This window comes from Manacus vitellinus, unplaced genomic scaffold (genome assembly GCF_001715985.3).
Source record: "Manacus vitellinus isolate BGI_N305 unplaced genomic scaffold, ASM171598v3 scaffold_5_pilon, whole genome shotgun sequence".
NCBI lineage: Eukaryota > Metazoa > Chordata > Aves > Passeriformes > Pipridae > Manacus > Manacus vitellinus.
The window spans coordinates 4,911,744-4,929,674 of NW_021940682.1; the positions used below are offsets into that span (position 1 = coordinate 4,911,744).

Consider the following 17,931-nt stretch of genomic DNA (forward strand, 5'->3'; position numbering starts at 1 on the left):
TTTCCTTCCACCCAGCAGGGAATCATTGAGGAAAAAGCCACACACTCTCATCTTGCTTTGTTCCTGGCTGGGGTATGCCAAGAGAGACAAGAAGGATGTAGGGAAGAGAGCTGGTATGTTTGATAGTGTTGATTTCAGAAATACATTTTCCCTTATTCACAAGAGCCTTATGAACATCAGGTAAACACGAGGGAGAAAGTGCAATTGGTTGTTTTTTTTAAAATCTTTGTACTTTGTTTAAAGCACACATGACAATAGCTTCACTTTTTATTAACTTATTTAAAATATTTAAGCTGACTACATCCTTTTAAGTCCTTCAGGTCTAACTGCAGGGTTGGAGTCTGATATATTCGAGTGGGAACAGTCCTATTTCTTGTGATTGACAAACACAGCTCTCCTGGAAGGGGAGTAGAGGTGTAAGATAAATATTGCTTTTGCAGTCTGCAGCTGTTTTTGACACTGAAGTGAATCGGTAACATGTTTTCTTTCCTGTAAATTTTGAGCAGGAAAGAGCACTTGATAAGCAGAACTTGTTAAGTACCCGTACTTGTAGGGCAATTCCCATTTACCTGCTTCTTTCTGCACACAAAAACTAACAGCCTTGGGAGACAGGGTCAGTGCAGGACTGTGCTAATTCTGACCATGTTTTGAAGTGCCTCGAGGTCTAGTAGAAGCAGAAGACTTCTGTGCAGTCATGAGTGTATGTGTTCTGCTCCAACTATTGCTTTCCCCAGTTTTCTTTCCCTTCCCTTTCCTGCCTTCCCTCCTGCCCCCTTCTGCTGGATAAATAAAAGTGGTTCAGTTTGCATGACAGTTCGGTGGTCTGTGAGTTTTCCCTGGGTTTCTTCCAGTGATTGTGCTTGAGAGGATATTGGGTTTGACAGATTTAGTAAACTGTTAGTCAGACACACTAGGTGGTGTGCTTATGGGATGTTTGTCAGAATCCTTGCCTTCAACCCGCGGTGGTGTGGATGCTGTTTTCCAAGAGATGGCTTTCTGTATCCTTGCTCTTTTACAACACTGCTGTTGAACAACTTCACCAAATAGTAAGGATGGAATGCTTTGGTTTTCAGTACTTGGGTTTCTGATCATACCTGATTTTTTTAAGGGTGGGAAAGAGGATATTTTGTGTGATCAGTGCAGTTTGGCTTACTGACCTCTTTTGGACTGATCCATATTTTAAACACTGATTTAAAATTAGAGCTCTCAGTATGCCTGATAAATGAGGGTTGGAAATTGTTAATAGAATAAGAAAGTGTTGTGTTCTTAGATTGTGAGGTCAAGTGGAACTGAGATTAGCCTCAGAGCTGGATTTCCTGTCCGGTGTTGCTGCTTTCCAAACCGCCCTGATTAGTCAGCAATATAGAATGCAAAGTCTTTGGATGCAAAGCTTGCAAAGGATGTGATCCCATGTGGTCTGTGGTATATCTGTTCAAGTAATTTTGGCTTCCAGTGGCTCACCACTTCTCAGAAATCATCACAGCTCTCCTACCACAAGACACAAGAAGGGGATCCTGTGAGCTGTAGCTTGGGGATAATGGGGTCTGCCACCCCAAACTTTCTGCTGTGCTTTGTTCATCCTGACTGGTCATTTGACTACTGATTGTGAAGAAGTGCTACATAGCTACAGCAGAAAAGGACAAAACTAGTTTGAAGTATTGCTCTTTAAACAATAGGTAATTGAAAATTGTAAAAGAAGACAACAGTCCAGTGTAGCTTGTGTAACAAAGAACAATGTACAGTGAAAAGGAAGGTATATTTTCATAGTGGTTATATAATTTCTGGCTCTTGTTTTGAAGAGGCTTTGGAGCTATGGTGTTTGCTCTTGGCCTAGGTGTTGGTTTCCTCCACTGTAGCAAAGTCTGCAGCCTTTCAAGAGTACTATGAAAAAGAGGATCATTCTTGTTCTGGCTGCACACAAGACTTCCCAGAAAGATCTGGGAAAGGCTTCTTTTCACAGAGGCAAGATAATTCCAGTCACTTTATTGATGGGATGTGTCTGATCTGCAAGCCAGTGTGCTCAGGAGCTGGGGTACAGTCCTTTCCTTAACGAGCTGCAGCTTCTGCCTCCGTTTCGTGCCTCTCTGGTTGACAGCAGCTTGGGCTGCTGAGCTCTGCTTCCAAGGCTTTTTACATACAGTTAGGAAAGTTGGCCTGTGGCATTGGAAAGGAACAACCTGTGATTAATACATCTGTTGACAGATTTGCCTCTCTGGTGAAAAAAATGGTGATTTTCTGTCTGGAAGTGACAGCCACACCTTAGACTCCTGCTGACAGCACAGGGGGAACCAAAGAATGAAGTGGTCACAGAAATGGTTCCCCTCTTGCCCTTCAGCTCTTTCCGAAAGAACTCCTTCAGCAGCTGTTGCTGCTGCCAACAGCACTCTTACCATGCTGTGGGTAAAGACCTGTGTTGCCAGACCTGGATATTTTTGGTGGGGAAGGAGACTTAAACAGAAGGGGGGTTGGGTTTGTTGGGGGTTTTTTAATTTGCATGACAAAAGGGGTTTTCCTATCTGGCCCCGACTTTATGTCCCAAAAGATTGTCTTGCAGTGATGATACTGTTTTTAATTTAATGGGACCATGAGGTGGTGATTTCTCTTCTCTAAACAACACAATAATAATACTATTTACTGCAGGATTTGTAATGGCTTTGGGAGAAATAAGAAGCCATGTAAGGGTTTCCATAATGTAATCAGACGTGTGATAAGGGCAAGGTAGATGAGACAGTTTTTAACACCATATTGCAAAACAGGACATTGCATAGTTCTCCTTCTTGATAGTACTAGACAAGGAGTTCGGCCTTTTCCCAGGATTGTCCTTGAGCATACTTACACACAGTGAGAACTAGTGCTGTGAAGTTGTATTTTCTTAAATTAACCTTGACAGGAATGTGAATGATCTGATGGTACATTCACTGTCTAAAATTATCAGCTGGCCCAGGGAACACTTTTTCCATTTATCAATTGATTTTTTCCCCCCCACTAGTTCTTTGTTTCTGAAACAGTTAAGAGGCCTTTTCTTGAAAGTGTTTATCTGAAGGGAAAGGGAAATGTGACAAAGACTGGTTGTTGTCAGTGAAAAAGCTTTCTCCATTTCAGGCTGTACAATGAAATAGTTATTCTCTTATAATTTAAAAGTTTCTATTTCAGTCTGCTCAGAGTGCATACCATGTGCTGATACTCCTTATTAGCAAGAATGGGGAGGCAGTTTTCATGACTATCACCTTAAGAGTTGTTTCTAAAAATATATTTAAAATTCTGCTGCATGATATGTTTTATAATGCTTGCAGCTTCAGATTATGGCACTTTTTAGGACATAATAATTTTCACAGCTTTAGAGAACCACTGGGAGTTAAGTTTTCAGGTTGTACTTTCCTCTTTTTTTGCTGTTAAGGACCTCCAGTACATAAGGAAACTCCTTAAAGCCTTGCTAATCATCCTGCTTTGGACAGAATTTTTTCCCAAAGCAATTGTAATGATCATATATTCACTGATGCAACTGTAATTTACATCTGAAGTAGATGGAAAGGCTCTTAATTGTACAGGTTATGTTTGTTATCTTACTGAAAAACAATGTCAACATTTCTAGTAGCAGGACTATTGTAGATACCATGGACTTTGCAACTTGATCCAAGGACAAATTTTCCTTAGACAAGAGTGAGAGTATAACTAAGAGCAAAGGTAGAAAATAGAGTTGGGGTGTGAGCTCCGTATTAGTCAGCTGCTGTGTAAGTCCTGTGTCTTTTTACTGGAGATCAAAGATGGTATCCTTTCCTAGTATCAGATCATTTGTGCACTGATGACTAATACTGGTAGTTTTGTGGCCATTTCACAGTGAGATGAAGGACATTTTCACATACTGGGTATTTCTTTTTTCAGATCAAATATGAAAAATTGGGAGTTCCTCACCAAGTCTGTATGTCCATGGTTTGACATTTATCACCCTCCAATTCTGAATGAAATCTCAAACCCTGAAAAATTGAAGTGGATATTTCCATACAGTTAAATACCCATGTCCTGCCCCCCCAACAGTGGTTAGAGCAAGTTAGAGTATTAAAGCTTATATGGAAGAATTAGTGTTGAACAAGATAGGATGTGAAATAAAAAATTATTTAGTAAGTGTCGTGCACTTAATGCTCTGCTTTGTGTGGAAGCTTATTCTTCACAGTGCCTTTGTGGTTTGGAGTTTTTCTTGTTTGTTATTGCTTTTATAACCTGATCTGTGAAATGGCAATTGTAGGGAAAAAAAAAAACCCTTAGTATTTTTTTCATTTCAAATGAAGAAGTTCGAAAGTTCAGAACAACTATGACTAAGGTTCTGGTACTGTCACCTAACGTGGGTACGATGCTTTATTTGTAACTGTCCTATGGCCAACTGTGGCACCTCTCCTAATGTCACCCCTTCCTGCTCCCAGTACAGAGGTTTCTTCCTGTCTGAGAAAGCCACGCAGCTCAGTCACAGGCTTTGAAGCCGATGTGCTCTCCCTCTTGCTCCAGTGTGTCCTCCATGTGCTGGTCTAGTTCTGTGATGGTCCCTTCTAAAGCCTTCCCAGTCCACGAGTATTCTAGTTCTATAAAGCTTTCTCTGAACCACATACATCAAACCCTGCTGACTTTTCCAAAAAAAAAAAAAAAAAGAGTTATTCTTACCATATTATTGTTGTGGAGTTTATGCCTTTTCCCAACACAGAAATGCCTTCTCTTTATAAATGTGGTTGTGCCCTGAGAGCAGTAAGTGTTCCATTCTGCTCCTCTGGTGTTTCAGGCTCATCACCTCCCTGGTGCATGTCCTCCTGTAACTATTAGTGATGTTGGTTATTTCCTACTGTTTATCTCTGTAACGTTAAGTACAGCTGAAAAGCAAATTCTTGGTGTTAAAGCAGCTGAACCTTTTGAGAGATGAGAAGTGTTTGTCCTTCGATGTCTGACAGAAAAGATGCCAAAGATTCAGTAAGTCACCGATACTAACAGGACTTGTAAGCTTTAAAATGCTGTGTGAAATGAGAACGTCAAGGGAGAGCTTTAAATTTACTGTTTTAACTCTGCAAAGCCCTCAGTTGGTCACTGCCCCTGCAGATCCTGATGCAAATCACGTGTTTATCCATGTAAAAGCCTTCTCCTCTCTAAGCACAACAACCCAGTTGAGTACATGTGTACTCACCATACTTGACACAGCAGATCCTGGCAGGCTGGTTCCACGGTAATCGGATTCTCCCTGTGATGTTCCCTGTCTGAAGACATTATATTCCATTATAGAGGACACTTTTACCATCAGTGGATGATGCCACGGTGATAAGAGCATGGTCCTGATAAGGCTTTAAGGTAGGGTGGCTGCTTACAGCTGGTGTCTTACATATGCAGGCGAGACTTACTGTAACCGTGCTTGAAATTTGATGTTATCAGCAGGAGTTGAATATTCATCTCTGCTAGTCCTGAGATCTGGGTCACAAACTTTTTGGTTAAAGACCATGCAATTGAAAAATGTACATTAGGAAAAATGCACTAACAGTAACCTCCTGCCTGGTATTTGTACAGCTCAGTAAGAGTTCACCAGTACCTCAGTCTACCTCTCATGTGTTATCTGTGCTTATTAGGGACATTATTCATCTGTAGACTGTATCCCTTGTTTCTGCTTCTCCATTTCTTGTATTTTTTTCTTTTCTTTTCTTCTTGTGTTTCCTTTCTTTCTCACTCTTATGCTTTTTGTCCTTTGCTTGTCTTTTATTTCACCCCTTTCCTCCTCTTCCGTTCCACTTCCAACTTCCTCTTCCTCTCCTGCCTCTTCCTCTTCCTCGTTTGGTCCTATTGAAGTTGAGCCCAATGCCGGGACACCACGTCGTAGACCTCTCTCCTTCTGCCCTTGCTGTGCCCATGAAGGTAACGTAACCTCACGCTCCCCGTCCTCCTTGACCACAGCTGGGTTGTCATAGCAGCACTAGTCAGATAGTGACCACAAGGCCCCCCCAGCCCCGTCCCCAGCCCTTTTCTTGCTGTATCCTCAAAACCGACCTTCTCTGTAGCAACCCGATAACCAGCTTCTCTGAGCCTGTGGCAAGTTACTAAAGGTACAGTATCCCTTTTGTGAGTCCCAGCTGTGCTAGAGAAGGTGTAGCGACTGGGAGGGGCCCTGGGCAGCAGCCGTGGGGCCAATAATGTCACACTCGAAAGTTTCTGTTTTCATTTGCTGGCTTCAATTTCTCTATTCCTCCTGAAAGATGTTTGGAAGGTGGGGTAAGGGAAGAAAATCTGTTTCCTTAAATATGGCCCTTTAATTACCATGTAGGGATTAAAGGAATACTGTGTCTTTATAAGGACTGGTTTGCAAAAACATCCTTGAACTTTAAAAACCAACAGACCTTAAGTTAGACCAGTTTTCCCTCATCTGCCTTGCTGAGTGCATTCTTTAACCGTCCCAAAAGGAGTTTACTGTAGAGTTTCCATTGCCAAGGCATGGGGAAGGGGTTGTTTATGTGTGTTCATGGTGTAATTTTGCTAACCACTTATCTGCTTTCCATGGTGCTCCCTTCACATCAGTTGTCAGTGCTCCCTTTCCAATCCTCCCATTATTCCTCTGCTCATTGGCTGTTTAAAAATACTTACGTATTTCATAGGTCAGTAGCGTTGTGTTTTCGGCTTTTTCTTAGAGGCATTTGTTTTCTACACATCCTGGCATCAGAAGGGAAGGGGAGACTTCCCAGTGTTTTCATGGCGCCACAGCACTGGACATCTGCATGTACAGTCTCCCTCTCCTGTCGCCACTGTGGGCATACTGTGCAGAGATGCTCAGAAAGGAATGCTTGGAACTGAGCAACACACTCGTATAAAGTCTTAAGGTGGTGCAACCGGGTCTGGTATCGCCCAAGGGGCTGCTATGACAAGTGAAAGGCAGGTATTCTCAGCCTAAGCCAAAGATTTTCTAGGAGTTGTAGGCTCTCCCTTGTGTAGCTCCAGGGCAGCACTTGTGTGACATGCTGAGGATGAGGCAGGGCGTGGGTCTGAATTAACCAGCCATTAATGCCGTGTCGGTGAAGTGTCTCACAGAGTTTGCACAGTAAGATTGCTGCTTGACTATTTTAGCATCGAATGGACTGTTTGAGAGCTTTTGTTCTTGATGTAGAGAGTATGTATCCATAATAACAAATATAGGCAGGGATGTTAGTTATTTTGGGATGCCTTGGTTACATACAATGCAAGCTGATAGCATGCAGCAAACTGAAAGTGCTGTTGAGCTTGATTTGAGGTCTTCTGCATCCACTTCTATCCAGGCAGGAGCATTGTTACTGTCCTTGATGGGGTCTGATCTGAGTCACAGAATTCATCTGCAGGCAGTTCAACGTGGAATAAGTGGCCCAGACCAAGAGCTTGTAAGCTCTTGTGTTTGATAAATATCAACAGAAGGCTTTGGGAACAGCGTTCTGCATTTATTCCACGTGACTCCTGACAGATACAAGATTCATCAATGGATTATTGAGTAAGTTTAGCAGTTGGGTTTAAAATAAAAGAAATTCCAGCTAAGAATTCTGTACTAGGTGGCCAAGGCCCAAGGTATCTTTATTCTGCTTTGATGTTAGCAAATGTGTCTGGGGGTTCTTTTTCTTTCCAGTGCTGATGTGCAATACAGTAGACTTAGTTTCTGTGTTCACTGTGCAGTGGGGATCTTCAAGATAAATAGATACACGTGTCTAGGAGGAGGAGTCAGAAAAGATTTATTTAGCCATTTAAAAAAAAAAAGGTGTTACTTTTGGCTAGTAAAAGAAAAGATTGAGGACATGCAATTGAAGAAAATAAAGGTCAAACACATGGAGCGGCAGTTGAATCCTTTTCTGATGAGCATACATTTAAGTAGCTGGCCTGAGGGTCTATAAAACTCTTCTGATGAAAGGAAAAATTAAATGCTTAGGGGTTTCTGCAGTAAGAGTGAGGAAGAAACAAGCAATCGCAAGAAAATCAGGAAGGGAAAAATAAATTAGGCTCCAAAGAGAAGAGAATCCTTTTGGAGGTGACTTCCACTCTACTGTGTACTCTAGGCAAACTGAATGGACCCGGCTTGGGAGTGCTCTGGCAGCATCTTGCTCGGCTTTCTTTGCACATTTTGCCCCATCGTTGTTTTTTGCGGTTTGGGCTTGTCAGGATTGCAGGGCATCACCTGAAAACTTAACAGGTTTCTTTTTTGGCAGGCATGGGTAAGAAGGATGACCCCAAGCTGATGCAGGAGTGGTTCAAGCTGGTGCAGGAGAAGAATGCCTTGGTTCGCTACGAGTCCGAGCTGATGATATTGTGAGTCAATGTGTTCAAAATGGGGATTGTGTCATAAATAGTATTGGAAGATCTGTCAGTACTGTGTTCCCTATAGGGCCAGGAGGTCAGCAGCCTCTTAGGCTGATTTTTGGCTGAGATATGAGTCCAAGTACATTTCAGAAGAGAGGTAGAAGAAGGAGTAATAGCAGTAAGAAATAGAAGGTCCAATTATTTGTGCACATGCAGAAGTACAGATATGTGAGTCCTTCTCAAGCTGTTCTTGTATAAAACAAACATTGTTTATGCAAGTGTTTTTGAGCTGTGCAGAAATAATGTGTGTCTCCTGGTTTTGGTAGAGTTTGCTTTTAAGCAAAGCCAAAAGTGTTTAACTCAGTCACCTTTGCCATGTGGGCCTCCTCTCTGCCTGCAGTGCCTCTCATTTGGGCTCAGGTGATAAAGCTTTTTTCCTGTTAGTGAAATTGGGAGTTTTCTCTGTTCCCATGATGCACATTCACTAAAATTAATTTCTGAGTATGTCAGCTCACCCTGGCAGTGTGGAGCTGATGGCCTTAGTGCCTGTAGCAGAAAAGCCCAAACATGTTGTCTGCATTGCAATCTGCAAGTGACCTGATGTCCTTAGTTAATAAGTAACTTTGTCTTTAGAGTGGAAAGTAGCAGGAGATACACAGAGGTATTGCAGATTTGTTTGTTCTTTCCTTCTGTTTTAGATTTAATCCCACCCACAACCTGTAAAACTTTTGGTGTTGCACATCCTACCTGAAGGCAAAGAACCTGAAATGCTGAAAGTACCATTAAATCTTTTAAAAATACACTTACAACTCTTAAAACACTGAAGATATATTCTGAAACAGATTGGTAAAATGCACAGTGAATATCTAGAGAGGGAGTAGAAACTGAGAGTGTGTATGAAGCAATGTATGCAGTATTTTAACATACCCAGAATTTGGATTTCTGATGTTTCCCTTTCAGTGCTCGGGAGCTAGAACTGGAAGACAGGCAGAGTCGATTACAGCAGGAACTCCGGGAGAGGATGGCAGTAGAAGGTGAGAGCAAAAGGGAATATTTCATGGATTTTGTGTGTGTGTATTTCTAGCCTTTTGTATGCTGATAGTTTTGGATGTCTCTGTAGATCATCTGAAGACAGATGAGGAGCTCTCGGAGGAGAAGAGGATCCTGAACGAGATGCTAGAAGTAGTGGAGCAGAGAGATTCTCTTGTGGCTCTCCTGGAGGAGCAACGGCTTCGAGAAAAAGAAGAAGACAAGGACCTGGAGGCAGTCATGCTTTCCAAAGGTTTCAGCTTGAACTGGTCCTGAGCTTAACACATTTACCTCTGCTGGTCTGTGTTGTCCAGTTGACCTACCCTGAGTTTGCCAGAATTACACGGATAGGAAGATGTTGAAGGGGAAATCTCCGAAGGGTCCGACAGCATGCAGGAATTTGGTTTGAACCACGCAGAAGCCTTTTGATAAGTGTGTTGGTTCCAGAAGCTTAAGTTTTACATGTCTGCAAGCCAAGTTGAAGAAATGAGTTGAGACTGTGGAGTCTCCTTTAGGTCCTATACAAATGGACCGTATTTTTGTGTGTGTGGTAGGAGGGAGGGGAATAATCCATGTGTGGGGAAGGAGGTTAAGGGAAGAAGTGCCCTTAACTAAGCTGGATTTATGGCAGTCCATTCCTTCCCCATTTTTGCTACACCAGTTCTTATAAAAGGGAGGGAAGTGGCAACCCTTCCTGGAAAACCACAGCAGCCTGTAGCAGTGGAGTCAGCTGTCCGAGAGAGCTCCAGAAGCCCAGGGCAACACCTTCTTTGCTTTAGTCTTCCTCCCCACCAAAGAAACCTGCAGTTGATCATTATGCATGGATATGAAGAAATACGAGACAGAGAAGATACTGCTAGTATGTGTGACAGAACTTTCTGCCTCCTGGTTTTTAGAGAGAAGTGGGCATCAGTAGACTCTCTCCCTGTCATAGCCTCCTAAATCTTCTTGTGGGGAACAAGGGGAGAAGAAGAGAGAGGGAAGATGCCCATCTGCTTTGCTACACACTGGAGAGACAGCTACTGCTGGCCTTAGTCTTCATGGCCACAGCTCAGAGACTGGTGGGCTTCCTTGTTCTGTTTTCGTTGTGACTGTTTTGACACTGGAAAATACTGCTGTGGGACAGTGGTAAGTGCGTGCTGGGGCAGGGGTGTTCCCAGGCAGCATTCCCTGGCTGTTAGGCCCCTGAAAGGGAGAAGCCCTTAAGTGACCGAACCACCATTAAGACTTTTCAGTGTTTTTATTTTTTTTTTCCTCTGTATTTTGTTTTTGCACATTGGAAACGAAGCTTAAGACCTGCCTGGGCCCTCAGTCACTTTGACCCTTTTATGTCAATTAACTTATTTTTTTAATACTTGAAAGAAGATTCATTTTTGTATCTTTTAGGAAACAAATGGACGAGTGATGAGTGTGTGTGCCTGCTGCATCCTACAACTTCCACTTCTAAATTACTGGACGTTGTTACCTGTGGCTATTTATTAGTGTTCTTATTAATAATTTGATTGTTACACTTATTTGATTGTGGAGGGAGTGTTTTAACTCTGTTAGAGAAAGACACTACTGCGGATTGGTCCCTGCTTCACAGCAAGGGCAGCCTTTATGTACCCACGGATGCATCCTGCCCTAGGAGTTTTCCTCTATGAAAAAACCCTGCACACTCATGGAGTTTAAGAATCTATTTGTGTTCTTAGCGTCCTTTTCTTCTGCATCCCAGATTCCCTCTTTTGGACTAATAAACCTATATTTATTTAAATTTTACATTTTTATAACGGGAAAGCCAAAACGGTGAGGTAGAAATATCCCACGTCTCTTTCTCACTGAAAGAGGGGACCCTCACGCTCCTGAGATACAGCTAGAGGGACTTCCATGAAAACAAAAATAGCACATTTCTTGCTGCATCTATTGGAAGAAACTCCTCTTGGCTCAGCTAGTGAAGCTTTTCAGCTGGGAGGGTGCTGACCGTGATCACAGACTAACAATGAGCAGGATATGCACTGAGCAATTCAGCACCATTCACTGTCTGACACATTCCCTGGGCACACCATGTCCTTACCTTGTCCTGCAGAGCTGAAACAGCACCATGTGCTGGGGAGGTGTCCTGTCCTTCATGCGATGCATTAAGAGGTTTTCCCACCTTGGGATGCTGACTGTGCTCTTTTCTTGTTAAAGAAGTACTAAACCTTCTTCCCAAAGTCTTTGAGAAAGTGTCCCATTCCCGAGCACATTCGTACAGAGCACTGACTCTTTCAGCTTGAATTTACACTGCTGGTGCAAGGCACCCAAGCAGGGCTGAACATCCTTTAGTCTTTTGCCCTGGGACAGAGGTTAGCGTGGTTTCTTGCTGTTGGCTCTCTCCTTCCTTCAGAGAGGTGTCCTGTAAGGCAAGGTCTATGATTTGAATTCCTCTCTGACCTGGGAGCGTACCTCAGGCTGAGGGAGAATGGGTTGGGGTGTCCCCAGAGACTCTGAGTGGTGCTGGTTGCTAACTGTGGAAACATGTCTTTTCCACTTGAAGTGTCCCTCCTTTATTCCCCCTAGTGTTTTCTGCTAAGACATTACAAATTAAATCCAGATGCTCGTGAAACCAAGCAGACAGGCAGATGCAGTGCTATTTCATAATTGTGTATGTTAGCAAGTGATACCTGCTATCCCAGCATCCTGGAGTGTTGGCTTACTGACAGGATGTCCAACAGACAGAATTCCCCCCATTTGCCAGTGCAGATGCCAGCTGCCCAAGTCAAACTGGCAGTGGAAGTTTACATAATCTGCATTTTAGAGGCCACTGGAAGCTGGAGCGGAGAAGGAGGGAAGAAAGAGGGAAGCCAGATATAAAGTTTATTGTGAACTGTCTTGTGCAGAGAATTGACCTCAGTACATTTTATGTGCACTGGGTATATGGACCACACCTAACCCGTAACGAAAAGTCATTGAATGTGAGCTGCAGAACAGAACAAAGTCCTGAAGGAGAAATACCAGATCACTCCTTTTCCCTTTCATGCTGGGGGACATGGGCCAGATCTTTGCAGCGCTGAAGAGTGATATCACTTGAGGGCATAATCTCTTACTGCACCAGAAGACCACATAATCTAAACCTAAACTCATTAGGTTATGCTGAAGGCCTCCAGCAGTGAGAATGAAAATGAAGAGCTAACATCGCACACGCAAATTAATTAAAAATACATGAAAGGGAATGTTAAAAGGCCTTTTTATATCAAAATGGTTGTAAAAGGCACAACTCGTATTTGCTGTTCAGTTGCACTTTAAGAATACGACTTGCATATCAGATACTGGGTTTTTTTACTATCTGAATATTTTTAATTCAAATTTTATATTTTTAAAGCTGAAGAAGGCTCTTGTGGCCACAAGATTCCTTATTTGTATCAGAATGCAAGTAGGATGTTCTAGCTCTTTGTGCTGCCCGGGGTGGGCAGCAGCACGTGACTCGGCCATGTGCATTCGATGACGTGTGTCCATTTCACGTGTGAGGAGAGCGAAAAGGCCCTCAGCTTCCGAGGAGTGGGCACTCCAGGGTGTCTGTCCCAGGTGACACGGTCTGTACCAGGGGCTGGCTGCTTCATCCCTGCAGGAGGTAGGGAGAGAGCCGAGCTTGGAACCCAAGCTGTGTTCGTTTTGAAATGGGCACACTGAGGATGGGGCAAGCACTTCAGTCCCCTACGGGGAAGGGAGGGGGATACCAACCTCCTGGAAACACCCAGGAGGCAAGTGGGACTGGGGGAGTGAGGACTACCAAAACAACTAATATGCTGTTTTCACAGTACATTTTTATTTTAACTGTTCTGTTTTTTTAACCATATTCTCATGAAAACTCACAAATGGCTGTAAAATCCTGAGCTTCAGAGAACTAATGTGTGGGGAGGTGACGAGACATTTCAGCTCCAACTTTCAGACATACTCCTTCTTTCAGTTAACCAATACCCCATGGTCTCACTAGGGCATGTTACAAACTGCATTGCTGAACAACATATTTTAGAGCAAACCGCAAGTTTTAAAAGTCTGTCCTTCTCTCTCTCCGTCTCTGCATTTTATGTAAATATTTGTTTGTATGTAAAGACACCAAGTGGATCCCTGGGTTACCCCCACGGTCAAGAATCTGAGTTTTGTGCAATGCCTAGGCCTTCTCTTAGAACACGGTGCTTGCATAGAGCTAGTCACCACATTTGTGTGCACTCTGGTGGTTTTTAATATTTTTATACATCCTAATCCTGAACGTTATGAAGTATTATAAGTGGTCTAGACTGCATGATCTAGAGCAGCTGGCAGTTCCATTTTGTGAGCAGCTGTTCCTAAAATGTTCACAGCTACACCTTGTTTGGTTAACATTCTTTTAAGATGAGTTTTCAGTTTAAGTGTTTACACCGGACACCAGTGGACGAGAAAGGTGTTGCATTATAAAATCTCCTGTGTACAAACTGAAAAGCCACGATATGGCTTTCTGGGAATTTCAGTCATCACCATCTGCAAGAAAGAGAACTCTAAAGCATACTAAAAACCAGCCTGTATATAGTTCACAGAGAAAGAGATCGCTGGCTCTCAACTGTTGTAAAATATTAGAAGCTTTCCAAAAGTTCCTGCTTTTGGAGTGCTCAGAGTACTGCTATAGGCAGGGTAGCAGGCAGATGAGGGTGTCACTGAAAGCGGATGTGAAGGGGAGGATGCCATGTTCTGATGGCATTGCAGTAACTTAAATACTCTGTATCTGTGCGTGCATGCGTGTGTGTGTGAAGTCTAATCCAGGTGAAGGGATCTGCTTTGGCATCTTCCCTTTTGTATGAAAGTGAACTCTGATATTCAGATTGTTCGAGGCTCTTACGGTTGGCATGTATGGAGTGTTAAGAGGAAAAGCGCATACCCTACCTGTACAAAACCAACTCTGTTCCAGCCTGTTTTCTTCTGTTGGGTTGTGTTTTATTGTTTGTTTTTATGCACACTTGCTTCGTTGGTGTTGAGATTTTAGCACCTCAGATGGCCAACTGAACTAAAAAAAAAAAGAACAAAAAAATAAAATCATTAATTATTTTTTTCTTTTTTGTTGGTGGAGTTACCGTTTGTTTCCCTTGCATTCACTCCCGTGATTGATGATTTGAGGAGCAAGCTGGGAGCTGAGGGAAGGTGATCTAGAGATAAAAACTTAGGTGTTAAAGGGCCTGGCCTTGATTTCTCTTTTGCTGGAACAATCTGAGTCACTCTGAATTATCTGATGGAAACAAATCACTCTTGATAAAGCCCAAATACAAGGTCTTCCCCTCTCCATATTTTACATTGTTTTTTGGATTTCTTGTGAAGAGAAGTTATGGTAAATAGCCAAGAAGGGATGAAGGTAATATAAACTGAATTGTAGGATTTAATTTCTGTAACTGTAGCTCACTTTCTCAGCCTGCAGAACCAGCCTGAACATCTGACACTGGTGTAAAACAAGGAGAGAATTACACAAATGCCTCTGTGCTGACTTTGTGTTGCTTTAAGTCTCCACCATTCTGTGCTCATGTCTCATCTGTGCTGTGCCAGCTCTGCCATATGAGCTACGCAAGGTGCAGCTCCAGAGCTGTGCCCCTTGAACAGACTGGAAGGATTCAGGATTTCAACCTCACCAGCTCAAGAGTCAAGAAAAGGCATCTGGGTATCTCCTGTTTGAAAAGGGCGGGTGTTCAGCCTCAGTGGTCGGTGCTGGGTCCAGTAAACATCAGGAGCTTGAAGCCTGGCATAGTGACATCCAGACAGCAGCACTACTGTCAGTAAGGAGACTTGAGAGAAAAAACTTTATGCCTTTTTTTTTTTTTTTTAAAGAAATTTCACACAGGATGCTGTGGGGAAATCCCAGCCAGGGAAATCCCAAACAATGAGTTTTATTTTCCTGCCCACTCAACCACTCTCAAAACAAAGGATAAACCCTGCTGTTCCTGAGGTGGTGTGATTAAAGCAGACCTATTAGGGCAGCAGGAGGCATGATGGGCTTCGGATTTCCCCTTGCCTGGAGGCTGGGCCAACAGGCTGTGCTGCAGGTGCTCAGCTGGCTCATTCATTTGTGCAGCTCGGTAGGGTAGCAGTTCTTTGAGGACCTTTCAAACCCCACAGTTCTTCCTGTCCTTTTGGTCTCTTGCTTTCAAATAGTAGTGGGAGAAAAAATGGTAGTGGGAGAAAGCTGTGATTACCAGGGAGGGCGAGGGTAATTTGAACCCTCTGGTGTCAAAAGGCCAGTCCACAAGGAATTCTCCCTTGATGCCAAAAGAAAAATAAGTGTATGGACTCTTGGACACAGGAGGTCAGCTCTCATCCATAGCTCAGGAGACCAATGTTGTGACAATCACGGCTGTTTAATTACACTGTAAGCCTGTTAGTCCCCAGTCTCAGTTAGGAACCCAGAGGTTTTGCTATTTTATAAACTATGAACAGAGCAACTGGACTCCTAGGGATGACTTTCTCTATTGCTTTCTTGGGCAAAGAGCTATGGCAGCCCTCTGAGATGAGCAGGATCGCACGTCCTGCACGGATCAGCCACGTGTGTCTAAGAAATAACACCAGGAAAAGGCCCTCCAACAAATAAACCCCACCCCAGGAGCCCAGCATGGTGGCAGCTGCTGCTTTCTGTTTTCATTCATAATGAAAGTAGCCTTCAGGAGCCTCTGACCTCTTCCACAGGTGGTGTCCATGCCCTCGAAGCTGCCTCACCCACCTGACGTCATTCCCCAGCTCTCTGGGAGGAGGTAAGGAACAGCAGGGAAGTTACCGAGGTGGGAGGGAGAACACGTTTTCACGTGTCAGTGAAAACAGGAAGGATGTCAGTGGGCTCATTGAGTAATGTGCAGAGCCCCTTTCTGGCAGCAGCAGATATATATTATCTTATACAGCATTCCTGCCTATACTAGGCCTGGATAAGGACAACGAAGGTAACTTGTCAGGAAAAATAACTAAGAGGAAGTCATGCCTAAAAAAACTCTGCCGCTCTGGTTTCCCTCATATTTTACATTTTTGAAAATTGCTCACCATGAGTGCTGTGACAGCAATTAGCAATTGCAGCTGCCTACATTAGCAGTTGCATTTTTAAGAGAATGCAAACCTAATCCTGTAAGGATGCTACTTGGCCAGACGTCTCTAAGAATTCAAACAGAGCTGGAGTGTATCTTCCTCCTTTAAATCCTAAGCATCATCAGCAACAGAGCAATTACCAGGGAAAAGGATCCTACAGGTGGTAAGGGATGAAAGTAACAGTGCTGGCTTGTGGCTGCATCTCTTCTGGCACCATCCTCCTGGAGAGGCAGAGGGAGAGGCCTCCTGCTTCATTTTATAGGTGTTAGACTTGCCTCCTCCCTTAGCCTGCATCCTTTTACACAGCACTTAAAATAAGGAAAGAAAAAAAAAAACCCTGTCCTAACCAAGCTTCAGAAAAGTAACGTTTTCCCTTGGCACCTTGGGAACAGTGTAAATGCCTGTGGATAGCAGGAAAGTGGATAAACTAGTATTTCCAAACCCGCTGAGTGTGTGGTAATTTTCTGCATGTCTCAGACACAGAAATCACGTGGGTTTCTGTAAGCAAAAGATAACATCTCTTGTTTATTATTAACATTTCCTATACAAATATATAATCTGTATTACTCAGATACCAGAATCAAAAAAATATAAAAACCACTTATCTCAAGAGAAAAACTATACTTTGGGCATAAGGGAGAGAGTGTGTCTTGCCTACTTGGGGCTCGCAGTGCTGACTTTGTGAGACCAAGCCGAAAAGTTTGAAGAAACAGAAACTTTTCTTCAGTTCCTTGGAACTTAGAAGAGTCAGCAGATGTCACTTTTTTCCCCCCCTCCATCATTCCCAGCGGGAAACCACCCGATGGGTTGACCAATATGACTCAAACCAGAATCAGAGTCAGCTTGGTCCGTTTCACGGAGTCCCAGGAACTTTAAAAAGCGCTCTGTGATCAGCCCCTCTCTGGGCAAACACCCGTGGAGTGGCCTGCAGGGTGATCCCAAGGCTGAGCACGGCCGTGACTGCGCGTGTTGGGAAGAAAAGCGTGACAGGGAGGAAACCTGCACTGAATACCAGGTAAGCATTGCTTTAAACGGAACTGTGTTAAAGTGTAAGGCTGTATTAAATACAAATTAGTTTAAGTAGTACTATATTAGTTAAATAGGACTATATTACTACACCTGGAAGGAGGTTGTAGCCAGATGGGGTTGTAGCCTCTTCTCCCAAGCAAGCGGTGACTGAATGAGAGCACATAGACTTTAGATGCACCAGGGGAGGTTTAGGTTGGACATTAGGAAAAGTTTTTTACACAGAAGGGGTGATTAGACATTGGAATGGGCTGCCCAGGGAGGTGGTGGAGCCACCGTCCCTGGAGGTGTTTAGGAAAGGCTGGACGTGGCACTCAGTGCCATGGTCTGGGTGACACGGTGGCGTTCGGTCATGGGTTGGACTCGGTGGCCTCAGAAGTCTTTTCCAGCCTGATCGATTCTGTGATATTAAGCCCATAAAACGACATCAAACGAAAATTTAAATTCATTTGTCAGGGAGGGGAGTGGCTATGGATGGGGCATAGACGAGGAGACTTCGGCCAAGCAGCAGCACAAGGTGGGGACCCATCAGAACTCCGCAGCTGTGCTTCCCCCCGCCCC

At 43.5% G+C, this 17,931-nt stretch overlaps 1 protein-coding gene across 1 annotated transcript in view; it reads left to right on the top strand.

Moving 5' to 3' along the window:
* The window catches only part of MICAL3 (microtubule associated monooxygenase, calponin and LIM domain containing 3), a 166,384-nt gene extending 152,047 nt beyond the window's left edge, over positions 1 to 14,337 (top strand). Inside the window, exons 42-45 of the mRNA XM_029963545.1 lie at positions 5,815 to 5,880; positions 8,181 to 8,280; positions 9,232 to 9,305; positions 9,392 to 14,337. Coding sequence (XP_029819405.1) covers positions 5,815 to 5,880; positions 8,181 to 8,280; positions 9,232 to 9,305; positions 9,392 to 9,576 — 425 coding nt within the window. The 3' untranslated portion in view covers positions 9,577 to 14,337. The remainder of the gene's footprint in view (positions 1 to 5,814; positions 5,881 to 8,180; positions 8,281 to 9,231; positions 9,306 to 9,391) is intronic.
* The last annotated feature ends 3,594 nt before the right edge of the window (positions 14,338 to 17,931 follow it).